We start from the raw sequence: 19,850 nt of genomic DNA, 5'->3' as shown, positions 1-19,850 counted from the left end.
TTAATGTACTTTTTAAAATCTTTGATGCTAGCAGCAATGGCGTTTGGGGGCTGTTCAGCGTTCGGCAAAGGATAGGAAAGATTATCAAACGCCATGTCAGAAATTCCGTGTTCATCATACTCGACTTTAAATTCTTCAGAAAAGTAATTGTTTTCTTTCAAATCAACAAAAGGATTGTCCAAATTGAAATGACCATAGTCCGTTTGTCAGTTTACCATAGTTGAAAATACAAAATGCAACAAAGCCTGAGTATCCAAATAGCAGACGACACTAGCCTACTAATAAAACATCGGTGATCATTAACCCTTCTCCTTTTTTTTTCGTTTTTAAAAACACAACAAATACATTTTAAAGCAATAATATATTTTTATTAGTGTTAATTTTTAACATTAATGGGGGAAAAATATCCATGGTTTAAGAGTAAATAATAAAAAAGGTAAGTAAAACGGAGTTAACTCAAGTAAAATTAAAAAGAAAATTCCCCATTTAAAAGTTCCGATCCATATCGCACATATGTGCGATACAAAATAAATCTATCACACGGTTTCAAAATGTCTTTATCACTATAGTAAGATTGAACAGGTATGTAATAAACATTTATTCAGCACCGGGCAAGAAAACTGCTTTTGCGCGGTGCTAGATAAATCTGTCTAGCAAACCGGTGCTGGACGATTTCTACATACGCGATTGACGATTGACATCATAACTCATGGTTTTTAGAAATATGTTTGCCATTTCACGTTGTATCATTGTTTTAAAAATATTTAAACAAATTATTGTTTTAACTTTATATTTATAGGTAAGTTGTTACATTTGTATGTCGTTGCGTAAGGTGGACTATATTTTTCCGCGTATGATTAAATGAGTTTGTAGGTGAAATGTTTACGAATCGTTCTACAACTTAATAAAAAAACGTACGTAGCTTAGAAAATTAATGTTTTGTTACTGTAGTTAAATGGGCAAGACAAAGATTCAATCACCGTTGTGAGGTATAGATAAGGCAATTCCAACCCTCGGGACAACATGTTTTTGTAAGGGTCTCGGTAAACCTCGGCCCTCACAAAAAATATTTTGTCCCTCGGGTTGGAATTGCCTTATCTATACCTCACAACGGTGATAGATTCTATTAATGCTAAATACATGGAATTATTACCTACCAGGGTAGGCAAAAATTCCCGCTCTAATACAAATATTTTCCTGTTTGACGCTAAATACCGTTACATTTATCATTTTCGCGTTTTGCTATTAACAAATATTCCACATATTAACCAATAATACACACACTACAGGACGAAACCCGACGGCACCCCCTTTCAATAATGTTCCAGTTAAATATGTAGGTGCTGGCGGGTTTCTTCCTGTGGTTAGCGAATTGGTGATTAATACAAACGTCACCATGCAGAGTACCTACGGGGCAGGGAAAACAGGGGAAATGTTTTTTTTTAAATTCCCTGCAGGGAAAAAAAATTCAGGGAATTTGAAATTTTGGTCTGATTCAGGGAAAATACAAGGAATTTTATTTGGGTGTAATGGAATCTGGAAAAATATCAGGGAATTTTGTTGAATCCTATATTGTATATATATGGATATGTATACAAAATCATGTAAAAATGTAATAAACCTAAGATATTGGCGCTTTGGATTCCTTTGTCTTTTTTATGAGGGTATTGAATGATAGCTACTGGTGATTTCTAGTGTATGTCATGTCATGTCATAGGGTTTTACGTGCACATTCAGAACAAGCTGTTGTAGCGCACGCCTGTCGTGGGCACAAGAGCCGGCCTTGGCCGGCTCCTCCGTCCATGACAGGAAATCTAGTGTATGTTTCAAAAACTATTTTTATAGAGAAATCATATGGCAGGGGCAGCGCACTTTTACCACTTTTGTGTGTGTGTGCGTGTGAATTATATTTGTTTTATCTGTGAAAATGTCATTATAAGTAATTTGAAAGACGAGTCTGGCAACCACGAGAGGTACCACTATTTTTTACACTGTGCCGCCCCTGTATGTCACTTTATTAAATTGTACCACCAAGGTAAATGTCATGTTTATATGATCTACATATAGCACCCAAAACACTACAAGTGAAGAGTAGAAGGTTATACCAGACTTAATCTACATACAAGTATTGTTATATTTCTAACCATTATATTTAGCATGTAGCTTTTACATATAGTTATAATATAACACAATGTCTAATGTTTTTCCCCAAGGACCACAATGAACATTTGTAGTTTTTATGGCTAGACAATATTTACAGTAACTGGAACATTGGAAAAATAAATACAAATTAATGAGTTGAAATGTACACACATATATATTGTAACAATATGTCGATTATGGTATTTGGAGGTGAAGACGCTGCTATTGGGTTTATTCGGTGGCAGGAGGCCCTTGGATACAATAAAAAAAATCATGGATATCAGACAGGAGAAAATCTTTTACAACAGGGAAAATTTATGGAAAATACAGTGAATTTTAATTTGAAAATTGTATGCGTACTCTGCCATGATTATTTTTTTGTTAACACTATTTGGTATATATCACCTTGTAATTGTTAGTTTGTACATACTTATTATTATTATTATTATTATTTCTTTTTCTTTTCTTTTTCACTCCCTCCACAAGAGTAATGACGTCATGTGGACCGATTGACATTTGTATTTACCCCACCCCGGTAGCATCAGAACGTATGTCCAGTACAGCTGAGAACATTAACATCACAGAACGCGGCACCGCATCCTTAAGTAGAAGAAGATATGTTGATTGGTGTTGTTTTTTGGGGTTTTTTAAAGACTAAATAATTTAGCTTGACAAATAAAACTAATAAAGTTCATTTAAAAGTTTTAAAAATCCGGTTTGTTCTATCGCAATATATCGAAATACGGTTTTGACAGTATCGGTTGTATCCCTAGTTTTTAAGGGCATGTCACAGATTCATGATTCACTCTGTTTAGGGGATAACTGTTGTGTTTGGCCATTTGCGGACGTTTATGTTGTTTTTACAATTGCAAATTGAGTTTTACCATCGACACGGAACAGAACCGGTAAAACGGATATTTGCGACTATAAAACCAACACGAACGTCCGCAAATGGTCAAATACAACATATCCCCATTCTAATTCAATAAATGCATTTCCATTTTAAAAATCGTTTAACTAAATAACTCCTTGTCACTACTATCGTGTTTGAAGTCATCCGCCGTATAAAATACGTGTAATGCAACTTTCTTACACACCCGTTGGTGAGAAAATCATTCGTTATTTTTCATAACACATACTTGTTAACACATGTACGCGTGTTAACAATTTTAAGACATACGACTGCCTGCTCCTAAGTGATGACCAGATCGCCAATGCCATACATCCAATGGAAAAACAACACGATCGAAATCGATTACACTGTGACATATAGTTAACCTGACAATCATTTGTCAGTGACTTTAACTCCAGTCAGACATTATTCAATATATAAAATACGTGACGCCATGACTTTTTGAATGAAAATGACATCAAACTCGAAAGACGTTATTTTGGATGTCCTTATATAAAAAATAAACTAGTGCTTAACGGTTGTTGTTTGTTTTGTTTGTTTTGGGGGTTTGGGGTTTTTTTTAAATTCTGAACGCTGGACAGCTTTCAATGTAAAGTTGCTATTGAAATGTATCTGAATGATGACTATGAATGAATATATTAATTATGGAGTTTCACTGAAGTACATTTGCTTAAATGTTAATAAACATAGTGCTGTAACCTCGATTAATTTACATCTAATTTGCAAAGTTATCAAATTCTGAAAGTATGTGATCGAAAAAATATTACATAATTTGGTTACACGGGATATGCTAAATATACTTACAGCTACTAGGAACGGTTATAATAACATGGTCAACAACGTAGGTTCCTAGCAAGTCTACCATCCACGTGTGGCTGAAGTCGAACTTATCACTGACGAAACAGTCGCCAACGGCAGTCCCGTTGTTCCCGTCAACCGCCAGTTCGGGTTTTGAGACGAAGGTACTGGCAGTGACCGGCTTGTTCAACGCCACGTTGTCACTAATGTCGGTCACAGTGCCTGAAATACAAGACAAGACATTAAAATCAAAATTAACCTCAGTGGTTCGTACCTGTTTTTATTAATAATTGTTTTAAGAATTGACCGCAATTATGTTTTAGTTCATGCAAATATGAACCGAAAAAACGATGTGCACGTTTAATTACTGGTATATCCAAGGCTCAGCAAAGTGAATCTAAAAGATCCCTTGATGCTACTGGAAACATTATCTCGTGCTGTTTATTTATTATGTCGAGCGCTCAACATTTTACCTCTCATCATCAAGTATGTCTATCTTTTGCAATTCTCTTTTTGGCTGGGCGCGGACGGGGTTTAGCTCAGTAAGTTGAGCGCTTGCCACCTTGGTGGATGCATTTAACTCATTGGGTTTTGCTTGTTCCAACCAGTGCATGACAAATGGTCAAATGCCGTGGTATTTGTTTTCCCGTCTACAAGAGTGTGCATATAAAAGATCCCTTGCTGCTAGTGGAAAAACGTAGCTTATGATCTTGAGCTCTGAACTTATTATCTCAAGCGATCAATGTATTATGTCAAGCGCTCAACATATTAACTCTAGACAACATGCATGTCTTTTTCTTTTGCAATTCTCTTTTTTTAGTTGTACAGTACTCATGCAGAAGTTAAGACCTTAAGATAATAAGTCGAGTGCTGGAGAGTTAAGCACTTCAGATAATAAGTCATGCAGTCGCTCAAGATAATAAGTCGAGTGCTGGAGAGTTAAGCACTTCAGATAATAAGTCATGCAGTCGCTTAAGATAATAAGTCGAGTGCTGGAGAGTTAAGCACTTAGATAATAAGTCATGCAGTCGCTCAAGATAAAAAGTTGAGCATTTGAAATAATGCCGAGCGCTTAAAATGTTCAGTAATGCGCCCAAAATAATAAGTCGAGAGCTCGAGATAATAGGTGGAGAGCTCGAGATAATAGGTGGAGAGTTTGGGATAATAGGTGGAGAGCTCGAGATAATAGGTGGAGAGCTCGGGATAATAGGTAATAGGTGGAGAGCTCGGGATAATAGGTGGAGAGCTCGAGATAATAGGTGGAGAGCTCGAGATAATAAGTCGAGTGTGCATTCAGCATGCGCAGGGGAAGGCTACATGAAACTCTAAGTAGTGTTTTCGCAATCTTCGACAACCAAACGGTCGCAAGCACGGGCATTCGGATCCTGGTCTGCGGTTATGGGTGTATGATTAGTACCAGGCAATGGAACTCCAGTGCGCGCATAGCATATAGCCCTTGTTCATGTATACAGAGAGAGGGTCGGCAAACCCCAAACGAAAAATATAAAACATAAAAAATCATTTACACCACACAACTTATATCTGTCGATTCCTAGAATGATAATATCTATATTGTTTAATGCTATTCAATGAATAAATTTCATGTCACATTCACCGAAAACTTGTGCAGCTTCGTCTAAAAAAACACTTGTTCCATCAAAAGGAGTTTAGGCTCCACCCACCGACCTTTCATGAATACAAATTAAAAATTAAGGTCAACTGGCGTGTTAGTGACTATTAAATAGATCAAATGGAAACGCACTTTTCGACACAAAAATAGCGCGAAATTCAGAATGGCCAAATGTTTTATAATTTCACGATAACGTATATATGTGGTCATTGGTTCTTTACTAGATTTGATTATTATTATTATTATTATTATAGTTGTTGTTGTCAAAACGAAACCTGTTCTGCAAAACAGTAAAAAAACAAAACAAAACTCTAATACGATATTTTTTTTTTTTTTAATTTCTAGTTGTTGGCTGGTTGGCGGGGGGGGGGGGGGGGGGGGGGGGGGGGGGGGGGTTTGGGGGTGTTTTTTTGGGGGGGTTTTAAGGGGTGATTTGGAAGAATTGTGAATATAACATTATGGATATATTTTGAGGGTTGTTGCAATATTAATTCTGGTGTATATAAACAACAGCTGGTGGATGGGGGTTTTCTTGTTTCAACGAGTGCACCACAACTGATTAAAGGCTATGGTATGTGCTTTCCTGTCTGTGGGAAAGTGCATATATCCCTTTCTGCTAATGGAAACATGAAGCGGATTTCCTCTGATGACTAGTGTCAAAATTACCAAATATTTGACATCCAATAGCCGATGTTTAATTAATCAATGTGCTCTAGTGGTGTCATTAAACAAAAACAAACTTTAAAATTTAACTACCCCCCCCCATTTTTTAATTATTTTTTATATTGTCACAAAGACTGACAAAAGCTCCAGTCAAAAATATGGAATAAAAAATACTGCTGCACGTTGACACTCAGAGTTGAGTGTTTGTGTAACAGGGGCATTTTAATCTGTACATAATGTTTTATTTTGTTTATTTCAGTTTACAGTTAGTACTTATATTCTGAGCGAACTGGCTCAAGACCGCCGTTTTATTAAAATAAAAATGGTGTTGACAGTGAAAAAGCCAATGTCAAAACGTTACTTAACCATTGAATTTAATTAGGTCAGCGCTCAGTGAGCAAACCTCTGGTAATGAAATCTGATGCCAGAGTCCAGTCATGACATTAAACGTACATGTTGTTAACCAGTGCCAACGCTACACACGCTTTCTCAATATAAGGGTGTTCTATCGTCGCCGGACTCTACGCTATAAATGCTTATCATGTTCCACAGGTTTTCTTGTGTTTTTATAGCAGCAATATTTATACATAAATTATTAACGCCATATACCGATTACCGGCACCGACAGTGATGTAGAGCTGGAAATATACACTCATTTTGAAATCAATCTAATTAAAATTAGCTCCACTATTACATGTGGATCTAACAGCAGCCAGTTGGAGCTCATGTCCACCAATCAAAACCTTACTTGCAGAATCATGCCAGTGATTTGAAAATAATTTGAAAACATTCCGAATTATCAATGAGTGTATACGATATGTTTCATGTGAATTACGAATGCCTTGTTTAGACCATCGGACTAATTTGAAAACATTCCGAATCATCATGAGGGTATACGATATGTTTCATGTGAATTACGAATGCCTTATTTAGACCAGCAGAACTAATTTTAATCAGATTGCTAACAACACTGCGTAGTCTCCAATGTCCAGGTAACATTTCGTCTGTAAATAATAATTTAAATATTGACCAATCACACTTCGCCTTTTATAACGTTATTTGGGAGCATACAAATTCTAAAAATATCGGACGAGTCTATTTTAGTGGCCGCAGTACAGCGAACCATACCAATACGTGCGGGATAAGTTATCAGTTTTCAATTTTACATTAAAAATTATTTATTTATTTATAAAAAAAACACAAATTAATCAGTCTTCAGTTTTACATTACAAATTATTTATTTTATAAAATAAAACATGTTTTAAGACATTCGTAATTCACACGAAACATGTCGTATACCCTCAGGATAATTCGGAATGTTTTCAAATTATTTTTAAATCACTGGCATGATTCTGCAAGTAAGGTTTTGATTGGTGGACATGAGCTCCAACTGGCTGCTGTTAGATCCACATGTAATAGTGGAGCTAATTTTAATTATATTGTTTTGAAATGTACGTGATTGTCGCCAACATCTTAAAGGAACATTCCTGAGTTTGCTGCAGTTTTTAAGATGTTATCGACTAAAAAAGACTTTTTGACGATTGTAATTACATATCAAATATATTTTTTTTGCATAAATTATCAGTGACTGTATATTAAACGTGTTTCTGATCGTTCTAATATCTGTACTAGGTTAAATTTCATTTTATTTCCTAAACATCATTTTTTCGCACGTACGAAATTATTTGAAGACAAAATCCAGACACTAATTTTCACATAATCTGTTAATTGATTACATATTTGTCTTATGTAACAGGCTCTGACATAAACACTATCTATTATGGATTCTGCCATTAGTAATATCTGAAATGAACGTTACGTTTGGTAATGTACATTTCACTAACATGCAAATATTTACGGTCATTGTTTATATACAAGTAAGTCAATATACTTTTAGTAAAATTAATATAAATATAAGTGAATAAGTGAACAATGGAGAATATGCATGAAAAAAAGGTACGAAATATTTGTGTAATTAATGCAAACAAGTGATTGGTCAGTTGTGTTGCCTGAATTTAATAAACATTTACAAATGGATGTTTTAGGCATTAAAGATCACATACAATTAATTTCAATATGTTGACAATCTGTGTAGTATCAGCGTCTATCTTTGTTTATTAGTGTGAAGAAACACGCTGTGCTCTACGTCATCACAAGAAAGTATAGCGCAGATTCGTTTCGACGAACCGTTCCAAATTAGGCGACAAAATTACGTCACAAAATTTCACAAATTATTTCATTTTTGGATTTAATCCTATGGGACATTTTCAACATTCAATAGCACCACAAACACCCCACCCGCTATCGAACCTGATCGGGCTGCTTGTGCTCCCTTTCATTTGCCAAGCGCGGGTGGTCCCCTCTCCCACCCACCCCAACCCTTTTCCTGCCCTGGAAGGGGGAGCCGGCGTAAGTCGACACCTGTGCCCATGACAGGCGTGTGTTACAGCAGCTTGCTCTGAATGTGCGCTTCAAAAGACAGGCGTGTGTTACAGCAGCTTGCTCTGAATGTGCGCTTCAAAAGACAGGCGTGTGTTACAGCAGCTTGCTCTGAATGTGCGCTTCAAAAGACAGGCGTGTGTTACAGCAGCTTGCTCTGAATGTGCGCTTCAAAAGACAGGCGTGTGTTACAGCAGCTTGCTCTGAATGTGCGCTTCAAAAGACAGGCGTGTGTTACAGCAGCTTGCTCTGAATGTGCGCTTCAAAAGACAGACGTGTGTTACAGCAGCTTGCTCTGAATGTGCGCTTTAAAAGACAGGCGTGTGTTACAGCAGCTTGCTCTGAATGTGCGCTTTAAAAGACAGGCGTGTGTTACAGCAGCTTGCTCTGAATGTGCGCTTTAAAAGACAGGCGTGTGTTACAGCAGCTTGCTCTGAATGTGCCTTTTAAAAGACAGGCGTGTGTTACAGCAGCTTGCCCTGAATGTGCGCTTTAAAAGACAGACGTGTGTTACAGCAGCTTGCCCTGAATGTGCCCTTCAAAAGACAGGCGTGTGTTACAGCAGCTTGCCCTGAATGTGCGCTTTAAAAGACAGGCGTGTGTTACAGCAGCTTGCTCTGAATGTGCGCTTTAAAAGACAGGCGTGTGTTACAGCAGCTTGCTCTGAATGTGCGCTTTAAAAGACAGGCGTGTGTTACAGCAGCTTGCTCTGAATGTGCGCTTTAAAAGACAGGCGTGTGTTACAGCAGCTTGCCCTGAATGTGCGCTTTAAAAGACAGCCGTGTGTTACAGCAGCTTGCCCTGAATGTGCGCTTCAAAAGACAGGCGTGTGTTACAGCAGCTTGCTTTGAATGTGCGCTTTAAAAGACAGGCGTGTGTTACAGCAGCTTGCTCTGAATGTGCGCTTTAAAAGACAGGCGTGTGTTACAGCAGCTTGCTCTGAATGTGCGCTTTAAAAGACAGGCGTGTGTTACAGCAGCTTGCTCTGAATGTGCGCTTTAAAAGACAGGCGTGTGTTACAGCAGCTTGCTCTGAATGTGCGCTTTAAAAGACAGGCGTGTGTTACAGCAGCTTGCTCTGAATGTGCGCTTCAAAAGACAGGCGTGTGTTACAGCAGCTTGCTCTGAATGTGCGCTTCAAAAGACAGGCGTGTGTTACAGCAGCTTGCTCTGAATGTGCGCTTTAAAAGACAGGCGTGTGTTACAGCAGCTTGCTCTGAATGTGGCTTCAAAAGACAGGCGTGTGTTACAGCAGCTTGCTCTGAATGTGCGCTTCAAAAGACAGGCGTGTGTTACAGCAGCTTGTCTACAAAAGACAGGCTTGCAGCAGCTTGCTCTGAATGTGCGCTTCAAAAGACAGGCGTGTGTTACAGCAGCTTGCTCTGAATGTGCGCTTTAAAAGACAGGCGTGTGTTACAGCAGCTTGCTCTGAATGTGCGCTTCAAAAGACAGGCGTGTGTTACAGCAGCTTGCTCTGAATGTGCGCTTCAAAAGACAGGCGTGTGTTACAGCAGCTTGCTCTGAATGTGCGCTTTTAAAAGACAGGCGTGTGTTACAGCAGCTTGCTCTGAATGTGCGCTTCAAAAGACAGGCGTGTGTTACAGCAGCTTGCTCTGAATGTGCGCTTCAAAAGACAGGCGTGTGTTACAGCAGCTTGCTCTGAATGTGCGCTTCAAAAGACAGGCGTGTGTTACAGCAGCTTGCTCTGAATGTGCGCTTCAAAAGACAGGCGTGTGTTACAGCAGCTTGCTCTGAATGTGCGCTTCAAAAGACAGGCGTGTGTACAGCACTGAAGCAGCTTGCTCTGAATGTGCGCTTTAAAAGACAGGCGTGTGTTACAGCAGCTTGCTCTGAATGTGCGCTTCAAAAGACAGGCGTGTGTTACAGCAGCTTGCTCTGAATGTGCGCTTCAAAAGACAGGCGTGTGTTACAGCAGCTTGCTCTGAATGTGCGCTTTAAAAGACAGGCGTGTGTTACAGCAGCTTGCTCTGAATGTGCGCTTTAAAAGACAGGCGTGTGTTACAGCAGCTTGCCCTGAATGTGCGCTTTAAAAGACAGGCGTGTGTTACAGCAGCTTGCTCTGAATGTGCGCTTCAAAAGACAGGCGTGTGTTACAGCAGCTTGCTCTGAATGTGCGCTTCAAAAGACAGGCGTGTGTTACAGCAGCTTGCTCTGAATGTGCGCTTCAAAAGACAGGCGTGTGTTACAGCAGCTTGCTCTGAATGTGCGCTTCAAAAGACAGGCGTGTGTTACAGCAGCTTGCTGAATGTGCGCTTCAAAAGACAGGCGTGTGTTACAGCAGCTTGCTCTGAATGTGCGCTTTAAAAGACAGGCGTGTGTTACAGCAGCTTGCTCTGAATGTGCGCTTTAAAAGACAGGCGTGTGTTACAGCAGCTTGCTCTGAATGTGCGCTTTAAAAGACAGGCGTGTGTTACAGGCGTGTGTTAGCTGAATGTGCGCTTCAAAAGACAGGCGTGTGTTACAGCAGCTTGCTCTGAATGTGCGCTTCAAAAGACAGGCGTGTGTTACAGCAGCTTGCTCTGAATGTGCGCTTCAAAAGACAGGCGTGTGTTACAGCAGCTTGCTCTGAATGTGCGCTTCAAAAGACAGGCGTGTGTTACAGCAGCTTGCTCTGAATGTGCGCTTCAAAAGACAGGCGTGTGTTACAGCAGCTTGCTCTGAATGTGCGCTTCAAAAGACAGGCGTGTGTTACAGCAGCTTGCTCTGAATGTGCGCTTTAAAAGACAGGCGTGTGTTACAGCAGCTTGCTCTGAATGTGCGCTTTAAAAGACAGGCGTGTGTTACAGCAGCTTGCCCTGAATGTGCGCTTAAAAAAGACAGGCGTGTGTTACAGCAGCTTGCTCTGAATGTGCGCTTCAAAAGACAGGCGTGTGTTACAGCAGCTTGCTCTGAATGTGCGCTTCAAAAGACAGGCGTGTGTTACAGCAGCTTGCTGAATGTGCGCTTTAAAAGACATGTGCTGAATGTGCGCTTTAAAAAAGACAGGCTTGCCCTGTGTGCTTTACAGCAGCGTTGCCCTGAATGTGCGCTTTAAAAGACAGGCGTGTGTTACAGCAGCTTGCTCTGAATGTGCGCTTTAAAAGACAGGCGTGTGTTACAGCAGCTTGCTGAATGTGCGCTGAATGTGCGCTTGCGCTTTAAAAAAGACAGGCGTGTGTTACAGCAGCTTGCTCTGAATGTGCGCTTTAAAAGACAGGCGTGTGTTACTTCAAAAGCAGGCGTGTGTTACAGCAGCTTGCTCTGAATGTGCGCTTCAAAAGACAGGCGTGTGTGCCCTGAACAGCAGGCGTGTGTTACAGCAGCTTGCCCTGAATGTGCGCTTTAAAAGACAGGCGTGTGTTACAGCAGCTTGCTCTGAATGTGCGCTTCAAAAGACAGGCGTGTGTTACAGCAGCTTGCTCTGAATGTGCGCTTTAAAAGACAGGCGTGTGTTACAGCAGCTTGCTCTGAATGTGCGCTTCAAAAGACAGGCGTGTGTTACAGCAGCTTGCTCTGAATGTGCGCTTTAAAAGACAGGCGTGTGTTACAGCAGCTTGCTCTGAATGTGCGCTTTAAAAGACAGGCGTGTGTTACAGCAGCTTGCTCTGAATGTGCGCTTTAAAAGACAGGCGTGTGTTACAGCAGCTTGCCCTGAATGTGCGCTTCAAAAGACAGGCGTGTGTTACAGCAGCTTGCTCTGAATGTGCGCTTTAAAAGACAGGCGTGTGTTACAGCAGCTTGCTCTGAATGTGCGCTTCAAAAGACAGGCGTGTGTTACAGCAGCTTGCTCTGAATGTGCGCTTCAAAAGACAGGCGTGTGTTACAGCAGCTTGCTCTGAATGTGCGCTTTAAAAGACAGGCGTGTGTTACAGCAGCTTGCTCTGAATGTGCGCTTTAAAAGACAGGCGTGTGTTACAGCAGCTTGCTCTGAATGTGCGCTTTAAAAGACAGGCGTGTGTTACAGCAGCTTGCTCTGAATGTGCGCTTTAAAAGACAGGCGTGTGTTACAGCAGCTTGCTCTGAATGTGCGCTTTAAAAGACAGGCGTGTGTTACAGCAGCTTGCTCTGAATGTGCGCTTTAAAAGACAGGCGTGTGTTACAGCAGCTTGCTCTGAATGTGCGCTTTAAAAGACAGGCGTGTGTTACAGCAGCTTGCTCTGAATGTGCGCTTTAAAAGACAGGCGTGTGTTACAGCAGCTTGCTCTGAATGTGCGCTTTAAAAGACAGGCGTGTGTTACAGCAGCTTGCTCTGAATGTGCGCTTTAAAAGACAGGCGTGTGTTACAGCAGCTTGCTCTGAATGTGCGCTTCAAAAGACAGGCGTGTGTTACAGCAGCTTGCTCTGAATGTGCGCTTTAAAAGACAGGCGTGTGTTACAGCAGCTTGCTCTGAATGTGCGCTTTAAAAGACAGGCGTGTGTTACAGCAGCTTGCTCTGAATGTGCGCTTTAAAAGACAGGCGTGTGTTACAGCAGCTTGCTCTGAATGTGCGCTTTAAAAGACAGGCGTGTGTTACAGCAGCTTGCTCTGAATGTGCGCTTTAAAAGACAGGCGTGTGTTACAGCAGCTTGCTCTGAATGTGCGCTTTAAAAGACAGGCGTGTGTTACAGCAGCTTGCTCTGAATGTGCGCTTTAAAAGACAGGCGTGTGTTACAGCAGCTTGCTCTGAATGTGCGCTTCAAAAGACAGGCGTGTGTTACAGCAGCTTGCTCTGAATGTGCGCTTTAAAAGACAGGCGTGTGTTACAGCAGCTTGCTCTGAATGTGCGCTTTAAAAGACAGGCGTGTGTTACAGCAGCTTGCTCTGAATGTGCGCTTTAAAAGACAGGCGTGTGTTACAGCAGCTTGCTCTGAATGTGCGCTTTAAAAGACAGGCGTGTGTTACAGCAGCTTGCTCTGAATGTGCGCTTTAAAAGACAGGCGTGTGTTACAGCAGCTTGCTCTGAATGTGCGCTTTAAAAGACAGGCGTGTGTTACAGCAGCTTGCTCTGAATGTGCGCTTTAAAAGACAGGCGTGTGTTACAGCAGCTTGCTCTGAATGTGCGCTTTAAAAGACAGGCGTGTGTTACAGCAGCTTGCTCTGAATGTGCGCTTCAAAAGACAGGCGTGTGTTACAGCAGCTTGCTCTGAATGTGCGCTTTAAAAGACAGGCGTGTGTTACAGCAGCTTGCTCTGAAGCTTGCTCTGAACCTGTGCGCTTTAAAAGACAGGCGTGTGTTACAGCAGCTTGCTCTGAATGTGCGCTTCAAAAGACAGGCGTGTGTTACAGCAGCTTGCTCTGAATGTGCGCTTTAAAAGACAGGCGTGTGTTACAGCAGCTTGCTCTGAATGTGCGCTTTAAAAGACAGGCGTGTGTTACAGCAGCTTGCTCTGAATGTGCGCTTTAAAAGACAGGCGTGTGTTACAGCAGCTTGCTCTGAATGTGCGCTTTAAAAGACAGGCGTGTGTTACAGCAGCTTGCTCTGAATGTGCGCTTCAAAAGACAGGCGTGTGTTACAGCAGCTTGCTCTGAATGTGCGCTTTAAAAGACAGGCGTGTGTTACAGCAGCTTGCTCTGAATGTGCGCTTCAAAAGACAGGCGTGTGTTACAGCAGCTTGCTCTGAATGTGCGCTTTAAAAGACAGACGGAGTTAAAGCCATATATTGTGCACTAGAGCAGCTGTCCTCGGTAGACAACCTTACATTAACCTCACAGCTGCATGCCCTCACGTCTCTATCATAACATCTTTTGAAATATGTCTTGTACAAAGATACGGTAATATGCTAATTGTACAGTCATTAGATATTTTCTATTAGTTTGTGGATAATTACCATGAGTTTCAGAACTATCCAGTCAAACCTCTAGGTGATAGACTTTAAAATGTTCAACGTTATCTTTCTATTTATTTGTTTTCAGATTTAATATCAAAACAATTTAAATTAAAAATTTACGAAATATTTTTCCGCAATTTGTGAAAATTGTCTCAGAAATTTGAGAACAATCTAAGGAAAACTCTAGGAGAAGATCAAAAGAAAAATTGACGGAGGGACGAACGACAGACAAATAATTTTTACCAAAGGTTTGCTGATGAACGTCATACCGGAACTGAAAATGTTATATAGTAATACTTGGGGTAGTATTTAGACTGTATTTAACAATGTTTATAATTATATAACTCGTTTATTATCCTCATTATTTAGACACTACCATGAGCACTAGTTTTAAAACATGATCATTCAAATACTATTCTAAATTAACAATACTCTTTAAAAAAGGTAGGGGAACCTGAAATATTAATGTTAATATCAACTATTAGACCGAACATACGTTTTGACCACAGACATCCTAGTAAAGAACGTTCAGGTCTGTTTATCAACACACTGAAACACATTCCATAGTTTGCACGTGTATCACGCAGTTGCCCCGTACACATGCGTGGGGTGTCATTCTCGATTTTGAAAATTTCCAGGAAGGTCCATTAATCACTGTGGAATATTATTTCTGTTGATCATACAGTTGTTATTGTTTTGTTTTTAGTCATTTTTATTGTTTGAATTTGCGATTTACTGATAAAAAAAACCCATCAACTTTCAAATTTCACTTATGACCCCAATCGTCCTTCAAGATCTTTGGTGGTCATAAAACCTACTGTAATACTGAACTACCGGTTGTAATGTTTGCCCAATTAATTCACTATTATCATATAACCCATTCTCCACAGCTAATATACCTTACAGTTTTGGCAATTGTAAAATCTTATTAGAGTTCCCCTACTTTTTTAAAGAGTATATATAACATTTTTAGCTCCGGTATGAAAGAAAGAACTGTTTTATTTAACGACGCACTCAACACATTTTATTTACGGTTATATGGCGTCAGACATATGGTTAAGGACCACACAGATTTTGAGAGGAAACCCGCTGTCGCCACTACATGGGCTACTCTTTCTGATTAGCAGCAAGGGATCTTTTATTTGCGCTTCCCACAGGCAGGATAGCACAAACCATGGCCTTTGTTGAACCAGTTATGGATCACTGGTCGGTGCAAATGGTTTACACCTACCCATTGAGCCTTGCGGAGCACTCAGTCAGGGTTTGGAGTCGGTATCTGGATTAAAAATCCCATGCCTCGACTGGGATCCGAACCCAGTACCTACCAGCCTGTAGACCAATGGCCTAACTACGACGCCACCGAGGCCGGTAGCTCCGGTATGACGTTCATCACCAGAGTTTTTGTAAGAACGATTTATCCGTCGTTCCTCCGTCCGTCAATGTTTCCTTTGAAGCTTATCTTCTCCTAGAGTTTTTCTTGGAGCGTTCTAAAACTTGGTAATTAATTAGTTAATTAATTAAACAATTAAACAAAATTAATTAATTAAACCAAAGAAATTAATTAAATAAATAAGGCACCAGCGCCCTTACCTTTATAAAGAGAGAACAGCCCCACAGTTACCCACACCAGCTTGTAGTTCCAGATCATTTTACAGCTCACAGTTGCAATCAGCGTCTTCTTCCCAACGCAGTATTCGCCAACTGAACTACAATAATTAGTGGAATATTCCAGTCTGTGGAGATTTCAACGCACTGCGCATGGCTGATTCACCACACCCCGAATCGTAGGCTACAACACAAATATTGATATTGGTCCAGCGGGCCAAGCGATTCCAAATACAAAGACGTGTTATTACGTATTATTAACGCATACGTTTATAATCGTTTCAGTCCAAATCATTGATAATGTATGAGTTACATCATGGGAAGCGTGTGATTTTTCCATCTGCATCTGATATTGGTGTAGCCTGAGGGGATAGGCATGATGGCCATGTCCCCCGCCAATCACATCTTTTCACCTTCATTTTGTATATTGGTTTGTCTTACATTCCGCATTATACTATTAGATTAGATATATCTTCTCCCCCTCCTTCTCGTTCGTTCTCTCTCTCTCTCTCTCTCTCTCTCTCTCTCTCTCTCTCTCTCTCTCTCTCTCTCTCTCTCTCTCTCTCTCTCTCTCTCTCTCTCTCTCTCTCTCTCTCTAGACACCCATACACATATAACACAACTAAAGTCTGGAGTCAATTAGTTTTGAGACTGGATTTTAAAAGTTTTATAAACACAGGGCCCCAAGAAACAAACACCGACAAAAGAACCGACACTTTATACTGGAACAGGTATTATGTGTCCAATGATGAATTGTTCGCGTGTTGTATAAATGCGAAACATTGCGTCTATACTCCAATATGGATCAATAACGGAGAGACCTCCCAGATATATGATTGTAAATGCTGTAACAACTTCAACGTCTATACTCCAGTATGGATCAATAACGGAGAGACATCCCAGATATATGATTGTAAATGCTGTAACAACTTCAACGGCTATACTCCAATGTGGATCAATAACGGAGAGACCTCCCAGATATATGAGTGTAAATGCTGTAACAACTTCAACGTCTATACTCCAATGTGGATCAATAACGGAGAGACATCCCAGATATATGATTGTAAATGCTGTAACAACTTCAACGTCTATACTCCAATGTGGATCAATAACGGAGAGACATCCCAGATATATGATTGTAAATGCTGTAACAACTTCAACGTCTATACTCCAATGTGGATCAATAACGGAGAGACATCCCAGATATATGATTGTAAATGCTGTAACAACTTCAACGTCTATACTCCAATGTGGATCAATAACGGAGAGACATCCCAGATATATGAGTGTAAATGCTGTAACAACTTCAACGTCTATACTCCAATGTGGATCAATAACGGAGAGACATCCCAGATATATGATTGTAAATGCTGTAACAACTTCAACGTCTATACTCCAATGTGGATCAATAACGGGGGGACATGCCAGATATATGAGTGTAAATGCTGTAACAACTTCAACGTCTATACTCCAATGTGGATCAATAACGGAGAGACATCCCAGATATATGAGTGTCCCAAACACATTCCCACGGTTACATTCGATAAAACGCAGCTACTGTACAATAAAGTTCCAAAATGTGAATATTCGCAAAAACGCAGCCACGTGCAAACCATGTCACCACTGCACGTGCGTTGTCTGCACGTGCAACATGAACACCGACAGTATAAAAGTGCAGGGTGTTCGCTTGCCTGGCCTCTGTATCTGGCCGACAGTTGACAATCCAGGACATGCCACGTCTCAGTGAACCGCAGAGAAACAATGCCATCGGCCGACTAGACGCAGGCGAATCCAGAACGGCCGTTGCCAGGGCATTCCATGTGTCCCCAAGCACCATCTCCAGACTGTGGGACCGTTACCAGCAACATGGATCAACACGTGACCTCCCTAGATCCAGTCGACCACGGGTCACTACCCCCGGGCAGGACCGCTACATCCGGGTACGCCACCTTCGGGAACGATTGACTACTGCCACCTCCACAGCCGCAGCAATACCAGGTTTGCGCAGGATATCCGACCAGACAGTAGGGAACCGCCTACGTGAGGTAGGAATTCGTGCCAGACGTCCAGTTCGAGGTGTCATCTTAACACCACAACACCGTCGACTCCGACTGCAGTGGTGCCAGATTCATCGACAATGGCCTCAACTGCGATGGAGACAGGTGTGGTTCAGTGACGAGTCCCGATTTCTGCTCCGACGTCATGATGGAAGATGTCGCGTGTATAGGCGTCGTGGTGAACGTTATGCGGCAAACTGCGTGCAGGAAGTGGACAGATTCGGCGGGGGTAGTGTCATGGTGTGGGCAGCCATCTCACACACTGGCAGAACTGACCTGGTCCACGTGCAGGGCAACCTGAATGCATCCCAAACACATTCCCACGGTTACATTCGATAAAACGCAGCTACTGTACAATAAAGTTCCAAAATGTGAATATTCGCAAAAACGCAGCCACGTGCAAACCATGTCACCACTGCACGTGCGTTGTCTGCACGTGCAACATGAACACCGACAGTATAAAAGTGCAGGGTGTTCGCTTGCCTGGCCTCTGTATCTGGCCGACAGTTGACAATCCAGGACATGCCACGTCTCAGTGAACCGCAGAGAAACAATGCCATCGGCCGACTAGACGCAGGCGAATCCAGAACGGCCGTTGCCAGGGCATTCCATGTGTCCCCAAGCACCATCTCCAGACTGTGGGACCGTTACCAGCAACATGGATCAACACGTGACCTCCCTAGATCCAGTCGACCACGGGTCACTACCCCCGGGCAGGACCGCTACATCCGGGTACGCCACCTTCGGGAACGATTGACTACTGCCACCTCCACAGCCGCAGCAATACCAGGTTTGCGCAGGATATCCGACCAGACAGTAGGGAACCGCCTACGTGAGGTAGGAATTCGTGCCAGACGTCCAGTTCGAGGTGTCATCTTAACACCACAACACCGTCGACTCCGACTGCAGTGGTGCCAGATTCATCGACAATGGCCTCAACTGCGATGGAGACAGGTGTGGTTCAGTGACGAGTCCCGATTTCTGCTCCGACGTCATGATGGAAGATGTCGCGTGTATAGGCGTCGTGGTGAACGTTATGCGGCAAACTGCGTGCAGGAAGTGGACAGATTCGGCGGGGGTAGTGTCATGGTGTGGGCAGCCATCTCACACACTGGCAGAACTGACCTGGTCCACGTGCAGGGCAACCTGAATGCACAGGGCTACATTGACCAGATCCTCCGGCCACACATCGTTCCAGTTATGGCCAACGCCAACGCAGTGTTCCAACATGACAACGCCAGGCCTCACACAGCACGTCTCACAACGGCTTTCCTACAGAACAACAACATTAATGTCCTTCCTTGGCCATCGATATCACCGGATTTGAACCCAATTGAGCATCTATGGGACGAGTTGGACCGACGCCTCCGACAGCGACAACCACAGTCCCAGACCCTGCCCGAGCTGGCAGCAGCCTTGCAGACCGAGTGGGCCACCATCCCCCGGGACTTCATCCGTACTCTGGTTGCTTCAATGGGCAGGCGGTGCCAGGCAGTTGTCAACACACGCGGAGGCCACACCCGGTATTGACTCCTGATGACCTTGACCTTGGTGGTGTGTCCTATCACTTACTCACAATGGACTAGAGTGAATTGTGAACAATCCTGCAACATTTGGTAATTATCGGACTCACCATTCAATAATTAAATCAATTCTCCAAATGTTACGACAATGTGGTTTTGCGTTTCTTCTTTTGAAGAGTATATATAAATTAAAAAACGTTACTCACATAGAATGTCCAGCAACCATTTTCAGCATTGGTTTATCATCCTTGTTTACCACTAACCCAATCTTGC

At 41.9% G+C, this 19,850-nt stretch overlaps 1 protein-coding gene across 1 annotated transcript in view; it reads right to left on the bottom strand.

Moving 5' to 3' along the window:
• Positions 1 to 19,850, bottom strand: part of LOC121378727 — a 77,441-nt gene that overhangs the window by 47,179 nt on the left and 10,412 nt on the right. The window contains exons 3-4 of the mRNA XM_041507013.1: positions 15,983 to 16,098; positions 3,860 to 4,075 (exon numbers count right to left, since the gene is read on the bottom strand). Of these exons, the coding sequence (XP_041362947.1) occupies positions 3,860 to 4,075; positions 15,983 to 16,098 (332 nt within the window). The remainder of the gene's footprint in view (positions 1 to 3,859; positions 4,076 to 15,982; positions 16,099 to 19,850) is intronic.

Source organism: Gigantopelta aegis, chromosome 8, assembly GCF_016097555.1.
Source record: "Gigantopelta aegis isolate Gae_Host chromosome 8, Gae_host_genome, whole genome shotgun sequence".
Taxonomy (NCBI): Eukaryota; Metazoa; Mollusca; class Gastropoda; order Neomphalida; family Peltospiridae; genus Gigantopelta; species Gigantopelta aegis.
The sequence above is the reverse complement of the archived record's forward strand: the minus strand, read 5'-3'. Positions and strand labels throughout refer to the sequence as shown.